This window comes from Oncorhynchus mykiss, chromosome 24 (genome assembly GCF_057628025.1).
Source record: "Oncorhynchus mykiss isolate SJ-2025 chromosome 24, ASM5762802v1, whole genome shotgun sequence".
Taxonomy (NCBI): Eukaryota; Metazoa; Chordata; class Actinopteri; order Salmoniformes; family Salmonidae; genus Oncorhynchus; species Oncorhynchus mykiss.
In genome coordinates, this window is record NC_143045.1 from 3,329,386 (window position 1) to 3,339,973 (window position 10,588).

Here is a 10,588-nt window from a genome sequence, read left to right on the forward strand (position 1 = left end):
CATCATGGGGTATTGTGTGTAGATTTATATATATATTTTATTTAATCAATTTTAGAAGGCTGTAATTTGAAAATTTTTTGGAAAAAGGGGTCTGAATACTTTCCGAATGCACTGCATGCCACAACACCAAATATTCTTACGAATAAAAATATACTGAACAAAAATATCAATGCAACATGTAAAAGTGTTGGTCCCATGTTTCATACGCTGAAATAAAAAATCCCAGAAATGTTCCATATGCACAAAGTGAGCATTGCTCCTTTTCAGAAAAAATATCTATCCCACCTGACAGGTGTGGCATATCAAGATTGATGCTGATTGAAACAGCATGATCATTACACAGGTGCACCTTGTGCTGGGGACAATAAAAGGCCACTCTAAAATGTGCAGTTGTGTCACAACACAATGCCACAGATGTTTCAAGTCGAGGGAGTGTGAAATTGGCATGCTGACTGCAGGAATGTCCACCAGAGCAGTTGCCAGAGAATATGTTAATTTATTTACCATAAGCTGCCTTCCAACGTTGCTTTAGAGAATTTGGCAGTACATCCAACCAGCCACAGAACCGCAGACCACGTGTAAAAACACCAGCCCAGGACCACATCTGGCTTCTTCACCTTCACCAGATGTCTGAGACCAGCCACCCGGACAGCTGATGAAACTGTGGGTTTGCACAACCAAAGAATTTCTGCACTAACTGTCAGAAACCATCTCAGGGAAGCTCATATGCATGCTGGTCATCCTGACCAGGGTCTTGACCTGACTATAGTTTGGCTTCGTAACTGACTTCAGTGGGCAAATTGAAAATGTCCCAGTTCTTCCATGGCCTGTGTACTCACCCGACAGTTCCCGCTAATTTGCAGCAACTTCGCACAGGTATTGAAGAGGAGTGGTACAACATTCCACAATCAACAGCCTGATCAACTCTATGCAAAAGAAAACGTGTCAAGCTGCATGAGGCAAATGGTCACACCAGCTACTGACTGGTTTTCTGATCCACACCCCCTACCTGAAGGTATCTGTGACCAACAGATGCATATCTGTTTTCCCAGTTATGTGAAATCTGTAGATTAGGGCCTAATGAATGTATTTCAATTGACTGATTTCCTTATATGAACTGTACCTCAGTAACATCTTTGAAATTCTTTGCATGTTGCGGTTTATATTTTTGTTCAGTGTATAAAATAATTGCTAGTCTTGAATTGGTGTCTACACTGCCTGAACCAGATTTGGCTATTACACAACCTGCTTTCTCAATTTACCAAATATGGTTATCTGCTAATACACATTTGTTCAGTATCGTTATAAACCAATCAAACATTTTTTTTTAAAGCACAGATCTCTGTTGCAACAGTAATGTTTTTGGAGCGCCTGAGCTACGTTCAAAGCATTCCAGAACAGGTTCCAGGAGCGGGTGTCATTGTCACCACAACATTGAACATGTTGAGTATGCTTGTTTCATCAATACTATGACCACACTGATTGACACCTTAGACAAATGTTAGCGGTTTCAACTTTTAAAAAGATGAGCTACCCAGCTGCCATAAAATTGTAAATTGAAGGAACTTGCATTACAACGTAAGTATTTGACCTAGATTTTTATTCGGAGTTGACAACTTAATCTAGGCTTTGTAATACTTTGGCGTTACCCTGCTGCTTTAAAAATAAGTCATGAGGAAATTAAGCCGTCTAAAAACTAGATAAAAAAGTGCTAAGTTTTAACAAGTTTACGTCAGTGGGATACACTTATGGGGTTCATAAACATAGAAATGGAGAATTGAACAAGGAGAGTGACACAGATCTGGGCCCGGTTTCCCAAAAGCATCGTAAGGCTGAGTTCATCATTAGAACCTTCCTAAGAGCATTGTTAAATCTCCGAGCTGTTTCCCAAAACCATCGTTACTAAAGTTGCACTTGAAAACGGTCGTTATTTTAACGACTGCCTCAGACTGCTAAGTGCGTCATTAGATGTCTCTCCCCCCCCTTACCGTGTCACTTTATACACATCCACTACACACAGAATCAAGCTGTTCATCTGCCACTTGTGACCACCAATAACTTCGGAACAAGTTACCTGCAAATTATCAAGCGAAAGTTAAGATGCTTCAAATTAAAACCGAGGTGACTGCATTAAAAAGTATACAAAACATTTTGAACAGACGCTCTTTCCTTGACAGACTGACCAGGTTGAAAGCTGTGATCCCTTATTGAGGTCACTCGTAAAGATGAAGGGGAGGAGACAGATTAAGGATTTTTAAACTTGAGACATGGACAAGACAAAATATTTAAGCCTTTGAACAGGGTATGGTAGGTGCCAGACGCACCGGTTTGTGTCAAGAACTGCAACGCTGCTGGGTTTTTCCACACTCAAGTTTCCCATGTATCAGTAACGGTCTATCACACAAAGGCCGTCCAGCCAACATGACAACTGTGGGGGCCATTGGAGGCTTTTGAGGGCAAAAGGGGGTGGTGCAACTCAATATTAGGAAGATATTGAAATCAAATTTCATGTTCAGTCAATTGTTTTCTTTGGTAGGCTACGCTGTGCAAATATTTTTTATATTGTGTAACGGGCGCAATAAGGTGCCAAATCAATGCAATTTAGTGCATCATTATAGGGTAAGTAATAGAATAAGCCACCTCAATAATTGCAGTCATAAGGTGATCTGTCTAGGAGCTGATCCGTCAGTGTTGTAGAATAATTATGTTAAAAGGTTAAGATTTGAATGTAGAAATCAGAGCAGCAGCTCAGTCTCTTTCGAACCCCGAGTATCTACACATGCGCACTTACGGAACACACTTTTTGCGTGGTGTTTTGGGAAACGCATGTTACATCTTCGGCGGTTGTAGGAACAATGCATATTTATTTATTCTATATTATTTGTATTTTTTTTTTTTTTTTTAGATACTCGTAAGCCTACGTTGTATCGCCATCAGGAAACCGGGCCCCGCATGTTATCACTAACTAGTATCAATATAAAAAAAATACTATTTTCTAGGTTGACAGAACAAGTAAAAGAAACGGAGAGAGCCTGAAGAAAGAGTAAACGAGACATGTTTATTATTTAAACTATCACTTAAATAAAAAAAGTGCATAGAAAATAAACATGATTAGAAACTTTTCTTTTTACAGTTATGTACAATTGTGTTTCCTAATTATACATTCAACCTTAAGTAGTTTTCGGTTTGCTCATGTGGTTCAACTTTCCTTCATTTCTGTGACACATGAGAGAACACTGATGTACAACTAACAGGGAAAAAATATCATAATTCTTATGAGGAAGTGTTAATAAGACTATTCAAGGCATAGGAAGAGAGCCGTTTAACCATTTCCAAGTCCTACCGCCAACTCCCCTTGATGCCACTTCTCATCTCAGGCTGATAAGTTCTATACACAAGGAACAATTATAAAATTACAAATACAGTTCAGTATTTTTACCCCCCCAACTTCTTTCAAGCAGGTTCCAGCAACTACCTTGACCTGTAAATAAATTCATGGACGTTCCAGTACACAAAATAAATAAATAAAACTTATTTTCATCATCACTTTCTATAAAATAGTACATAAGTACAACCAAAGCTTTCGAAGAGGGGTGGTGAGGGAGACATGGAAGAGGATAAAATAACATTTTGGGTGGGATTCGTTTTTTCCTGGTCTCCACAAACTCAAAATCATACCACAATCAAGTAGGTAGTCTAAAATCCCTGTAAAAAAAAAAAATTTACAAAGAATAAAAAAACATTCACTACAACAATCAAAACACAAAATAAAATGGCTGACCTCAAGAAGTTCAGAACCACTTTATGCATCATTACATAAATACTGTTTATTTTTGAGAAGAAAAAAGAAAGAAAAGAAAACTGCAAAGCTCCTGCCAAAAGGAACATACAGGCGCAGGACACCTGGTACTGGATATCAATATACAAAACCGTACATTAGTTATTCTAAACTGATACTGTAACACAAAACCATTAAGAGTACATTGAACACTGCTATTAACCATTATAAACCTGCTGTTTGCTACTGTAACTAAGTTTGTCCATTCTGTATATTGTATAGATACTGAAGTACGTGTTAATATTTTGATATAGATCTATTATAATTACAAGTGAAGGACAAGGGCCACTGGTGTGGCGTGGTATTATGAAGTCCAAGAAACAACAAGAGTCTTGCCATTTAAAAAAAACTTGACTAATGGGTTGTTGTAAAAACGTCGGACACGTCACTGCTGTGGATCTGTAGGAGTCAGAAGCCTTTGGGATTAAGTAAAAGGATTACCAAAGCCATCTTTGAAGTCTGAGTTTATTCAGTGTGACCTTTCGATGTTAATTTAGAATGCTGTCCCTCAAATCATTTCCCCCTCTGAAATGAAACAAACTGTCCCGTAAGATCATCTTTCAGTCCGGTCTGTGTTTTTTTAAAAAAAATTTTTTAACTAAAGAAAACAAGTGGTTGATATCAGAAATCACCACAATTCCGTTTTTGTATATACATTCATTAAAGACACAGCAGCAGAATTCAGCATGACCCTGTGCCTCACCCTAAGGCTAGCCAGGATAAGAGGACAGCGAGAGCTGAACCAAAACTGTATCCCTGAATTAGCTGGCAAAACCCAGGCTGCAAGGAGGTGGAGGAGAGTGTTGGCCTCCAGAGTGGTCCCTGCACTCTGAACGTCCCTAACACACTTTGGGGGAAGGTCGAGCAGAAGTGCACTTTGCTGGGGGGGCCACAATTCCTAAGGGAGCTTAAACAGTATCTGTGCTTGTGGTTTTTAAACATAGGAACCCATTGGGTTTACAAGGAGTAGAAAGTTGTTTCCCCATGTTAAGTCAGTGCCTCTGTCACAGTTGAAGTGCAATGTGTTGGCAAAGTTATTGTTTCACTTCACAGCCCGGGCAGGGTAAGGGTTGGCGAGATTCTGCGACGGCCTTACAAGATAAAGTCAACAGAGTACGAGGAAAAATGGATTACAAACCAAAAACATAACAAATAAAGTCACTGGCCTGAAGTGGCTCACTATAGGACAACTCGAGCCAGAGTTGCACAAAGCAGCAATTTGGTGAGCTTTGTTCGAGGTATGCAAGGAAATACACGCCTGTCATCAACCTAGCCACTTTTTGTACACCGATGTCCCACCAAAACTGGGACTACTACTGTCAATTTACGAGTCAGAGTTCTCTAAACGAAGCATGCTCAGTTACAACAAAAGGCAAAGCGAGAGATCAAGCAAGCGGACAAACTCCTACATCGGTTGCATTGTGGTCAATGGTAAAGCTTAGCCTCTAACCTTTCCTAACTTAATCAGCTTCTACCCAGCTTCTAAAAAGTTTTCCATGTGTAGCCGGTCTCATGTAAATGCCATAAAACATTTGACAGTATTAATATGAAGGCAACACTGACAGAAAGACATGAAGGTACAATCCATGGGGAACCTTGGCGCACTGATGTGGCTATGATTAGTGTCCTTGACCGAAGGCGTTAACTGTGTTTTATGTCCTTCAGTTAACAGATTTTGGAGCGCGTTTGATCCCTAAAGGGAGACGTTGAAATTTGTAGAGAATTTTTTTTTTTTTTAAAGCTGAAAGTGAACGAATTACACACAGCGAGCAGCCCCAAGTCTGAATGGACTGGCTGGAGCCTCCACGTAGTGTGGAATTAAGGCTGGGAAAAGGAGTTCAGACAGCTATTATAATAAACCAAATGGACTCCCTCAAGTGCATATAATAATGCCATGCTGCTAACAGGCAGTCATTAGAAATGTCCTTAATTAACAGATTGGCAAATAGAGCTACTGGTGGACTGGGCTCAGCAGGGAGCGACAGCTTCAGTCTTTGGAATCCAAAAAGAAACATTCAGGCTACAAAATAAAATTAAAAAACGCCAACGAAAAAAAACAGCTTGGAAAAAGGGCAGCTCAATAAAAAGAGAGCACAAGCGTTAGTGTTTGAAAAACCTCTATTTCCTACAAAAAATGGCAATAAATACGATTTCTTAAAAATATAAATACAATTTCATAACATTAAGTGCTATTCACTATTGAGTGCTTTTTAGTCGTTTGTATAGAAAAATATACATATTATTTACATTCTCAAAGCAAGCGTGATATTTTTCTTCCCATAAAAAAAAGGGACAGAAGAGACAAGACTTCAAACAAATTGGTTCGACACAAATAAAAAGACAATTCCTTTGCAAAAGTAATTCATGAAATAGGCCATAATAAGAATCATTTCGATCTTAAAATGGGATTAAAGGGAAATCAGATTCAGGGGGTGACATTTGGTTCTCATTGCTGTAATTCCGGACTCTGTCCTAACCTAATTTCAAAAGACAATGTGTGCATACCTGCGATACAAATCGACGGCTCTGCCTTTATCATTTTCCTATACAAAACCAACAATAACATTTACTAAAGCAAAAAAAAACTAAATATAAGTTCACCCCTCAGCTGTCAGTCCACCAGAATCTCGGCGTAGCTTGCTAGTCACGGTCACGACTTTATCCAATTACCACCGACTGACTTCGACAACATCTCTACAAGTACACTCGCGGTTATCATTAATTAACAATAACAACATAACACTTAAATAAATAACCTACAGGCTTCTTTCTATCGCTTTGACTACAGCTCCCTCTAGTGTTTCTCTTCCTAACACATCTTGCGACTTGTTGCTCTGGACGGGCATTAGAACTATTTACAGTGGCTGAACACACAGTGAAGCAGCCCCAAGCAATTCTTTATGATACTCGCGAGATACTCAGAAGGCTGCACAGAATGCACATTCCGACAGGCAGATGTGTACAAACAGATGAGGCCAAGAGAAAAGCATTGTCTGATCAGTTATAATACGTCCTGGTTCTTTTTCTAAAATGCAGAGAAAATTCCCTTCCACAAATTGCACTTTGGTGTTTAAAATGGAACGTACAAGGTGGCAATTATTGTCGTGTGAAACAATCAATGGATTCTATGCTCACACAGAATTGAGATATAATCTAGAAAAATAATGTGAGGTAATGTTAAAATTCAGAATGAAAGGGCAATTTGTGTATCATTCAGAGACAGAAAACATCGCTAACCTCAGTTACCATTTCCTTGGACTTCCCAGAGTCTGAAACCATCCGATCCAAAAGTAAAACCAAAGGAGGCACAACAATAAGGTTGTTCTCTTTCAAAAATGTCCCTCCCCAAAACAGAGACCTGCTCGTATCAAACTTAACCGGTTCCTTAGCACACCTTTCTTCCCAAGCCTTACAGCAACAAGGGAGCGCAGTACTGGAAGCATCATTCTGCACTAAGACCTGGCAGTGCATGGATGGCTTCGTGCTCGTCGAGGCGACCGCTATGGCAGAGTGGGAGAAAGACCGCTAACACCAGTCCCATCACACATCAGAGTGGGGGGCTAGTTGAGGAACTTCCGGCACTTCTTGGTTCCGCAGTTGCATGGAAGCTTATTGCCCGGCTCCTCGATAGGAAACTTGTAGTCGTAGGTGAGCTCCTCGCCGCGGTAGATTTTACGTGTTGCGAAGATGACGATGTGCTTCTGCCCATCCACGTTGATGACACGGGAGTAGCAATTGGGCTCGCACGAGTGGTTGATGAAGCGGGCAGCGTTGCCGTGCACGGTGGCATCCACCACTTCATAGTCGTCGATGCGGAACATGTAACAGCCAACACCCTGTAGAGGAAGGGACAGGAAGAGAAGAGAGTGAGAAGCTATTGGCCCGAGGATTGCAGTCAACAAAACCCATTATCAAATGACTGAAGAGCCTGACCGGTTAATAGGGTGGTGTTGACACATGAAAACCACGTACAGCAGGGCCCAACACTCAGACACAAACACCTTACGCAGAACAAACATGCCTCTGACAAGTAGAATAAGGACCCACGCAAGATCTAGTCATGACATTTCTATGTGCAACATTTGCCTATTGACCGTGGCCCTGTAAAGACTCAAAGCGTATGAGCAGAGGACTGTGTTCCATTGAGGCCTCTCTTCTCACCTTGCCGTCGTAGTACTTCTCCCGTTTGTCGGTGAGGACAGAGCGGATGACGTTGCCCGAGTACTCGATCACCATCTCCCCCACGTCGATGCTCCTCTTGCAAAACAGACCTCGGCCGTGTATGGCTGACCTGTGAGGGGAGGACACAGGGGCTCGGTGACCGCTGGTTCACCAAAGGGTTTCACCTTCTAACCCCACTCTCTGGAACAAGCTATAGCAAAGCTACAGTAGTCGTTCATTTTCTTTTTAAAACCATTCCACTGAATTTGGGATTCGTGCTCCTGACTGGCGCAGCGGTCTGTGGCACTACATCTCAATGCAAGAGGCGTCACCACAGTCCCTGGTTCGATTCCAGGCTGCATCACATTCGGCCATGATTGGGAGTACCATAGAGCGGCGCATAATTGACCCAGCGTCATCCGGGTTTGTCCATCATTGTAAATAAGAATTTGTTCTTAACAGACTTGCCTAGTTAAAAATGTAAACCCCCCCCCTCCCCTCTTAAACGTTACATAGCCAGCGTTTTCCTAACCTGTAGACCCCCACCGCCTCCTTGGAAGTTCTCTTCAGGTGTCGGAACCTCATGGGCATGGGGAGGTCCATGCTGGTGGCCCGGCTAAAAAACAACAGTAGCACAGTGTGTTAAGAGTTCCAATGAAGGAAGGATGGTCTACTAACACCGTGAAGCTCCGACCGGTGGATACGGGGATGTTGATCAGAAAACCCAGAGGAAAGACTACAAGTCCACTGTAATGATGAGATGGAGAAAGAGATAGTCCTCCTGATTTACAGAAGTTAAAAATAAACAGGAATTGTGTAGCAGGGCGGAGTGACTCACCGAGCAGACTTGAGCTGTACCTCCTCGTCCTCCTCGTGGGGGTTGTACTCGGGAGGCTGGCGGTGCTTGGAGGCCAGGAAGTTGAACATGTCAAACACAGACCTCCTGTGGCGAGGAACAGACGGAGCAGACAGGTCAGATGACGCAGGCAAATACAACTCAATGATGCAGACTCTCTAAAGCCTAGGAAGGACCTCCCCCAAATAGTGAGTTGAGATTTGGTAACGGGTATACACAGTTACCAGCTCCAAAACATCAGTTAAGAGAGCCAGTGTACAAACGGCTCACAAGATTTGCGTTTGCTGAAGTAGAATGCATAGATCACGTATCGACCTGGATTTCTTCAACAATAAAAGGAAAGCTAAGAGGCAGGGGCCCAGTTCAAAAACTGTAGAAATGCATCCTTCCTGAAGTAATCATTAGACATGATTCATCAGGTGAACGTAAGGTCTCCACCACATGGTATTCACCTGTCCAGTCATGACTCAGTGATTACTTTAAGGACGGGATGAAGGAAGGATGCACATGGAGGCTGGTCCAGGCAGCCTCTTGTTATAATAAAGATAGAGAGTAACTGTACATTTGTCTGGATACCAATCTAACACCTTGCACTTTTTAAGTATTGGAAGAGGGCTGTGTGTGACTTAGCCACCCATCTTCTGGGAGTGTCCGTACCTGTGGTTGAGCTCGGCGCGGGCCGAGCCATGGGGGTTGATTGGGGGCTCGTCGGCCTCCTCGGGCTTGTGGAAGCGAAAGCGGTAGTTGCGACAGTGCCTGGAACCATACAGCTGCTCCAGCAGGAACACCACAGCGTCGTGGAGGACCCCCAGCATCCGCAGACCGTTCACTCCTGAGAGAGAAGAAACAAACAAAAAGAAAAGAGATAAGATCGAGAGAAAGATAACACAAAAAAGGAAGGAGTGGAGGACGAAAGGAAAAAAAAAAAGTTAGTGATGAGTCACCATTTCATTCCTCAAAAGTTGTTGAACCTGCATAAACAAAATACAATCTGATAAAAAAGGCACTTTACCTTCAAAGGAGAGCTCTTTGAGTCTGGCGTTGGAGCGGGCCTCCTGGACTTTATCGGTCAGGGACTTCCAGGCCTCTGTGGGACGGAGGGAGAAGACAACACATGTCAGCTTAGTGTCTCATCTCGGTGTAAGTATTAAAAATACAGTAATACTTCAGCTGTATGAGGATTTTGAAATAAGAGATCTTTCCTGTTACACATTCACTTCAATAACTTTAGCGCCGTTTTCTGCCATCGAGTGTCATAACTACGCTACATGGAAACAGAACAAGAAGATTAGAACTGCGTGGACCTTCGATACTCTCGCAGCGGATCTGGAAGCCGTCGTCGCTGCAGATCTCAAAGATGAGTCCCTTCTTGGGCTTGCTGTCCATAGAAGAGTCCCTGCGGCTGCCCTCCTGGTCAGGGCTGGCCACCAGTAGAGAACCAGCAGTGGTCTCGCTTTTCTCCTCAGGGAACTCACTGGTTTTACTGGTTAAAGAAGGAGGTTCAGCAGACTTGGCAGAATAATCACTGCAAATAAAATACATTTTGAAATTAAATCTCATTATCCATTGACATGTTAATAGTACTGAATGGAAGGGCTGACAAGCTTGCGTTACTCACTTTTTGCTGGTGCCCCTCTCTCTGGGCTTGCCTGTGTCCATGGGCTCGGGAGAGACTGTCTCTCTAGACCTGCAGTGGTAGAGGGAATTCAAATATGGATAAGCAGCAGGTGTCA

At 42.4% G+C, this 10,588-nt stretch overlaps 1 protein-coding gene across 5 annotated transcripts in view; it reads right to left on the bottom strand.

Annotated features, from left to right (window-relative positions):
* Positions 1-3,038: 3,038 nt before the first annotated feature.
* Positions 3,039-10,588, bottom strand: part of LOC110503544 (histone-lysine N-methyltransferase 2A) — a 44,007-nt gene continuing 36,457 nt past the window's right edge. For 4 of the 5 annotated variants that reach the window (XM_036961876.2, XM_036961874.2, XM_036961875.2 and 1 more), the window contains exons 27-34: positions 10,474-10,542; positions 10,160-10,380; positions 9,868-9,942; positions 9,513-9,687; positions 8,838-8,942; positions 8,532-8,615; positions 8,000-8,129; positions 3,039-7,674 (exon numbers count right to left, since the gene is read on the bottom strand). In XM_036961876.2, coding sequence (XP_036817771.1) covers positions 7,399-7,674; positions 8,000-8,129; positions 8,532-8,615; positions 8,838-8,942; positions 9,513-9,687; positions 9,868-9,942; positions 10,160-10,380; positions 10,474-10,542 — 1,135 coding nt within the window. In that variant the 3' untranslated portion in view covers positions 3,039-7,398. The remainder of the gene's footprint in view (positions 7,675-7,999; positions 8,130-8,531; positions 8,616-8,837; positions 8,943-9,512; positions 9,688-9,867; positions 9,943-10,159; positions 10,381-10,473; positions 10,543-10,588) is intronic. The other variant, XM_036961877.2, reaches the window with a different exon arrangement.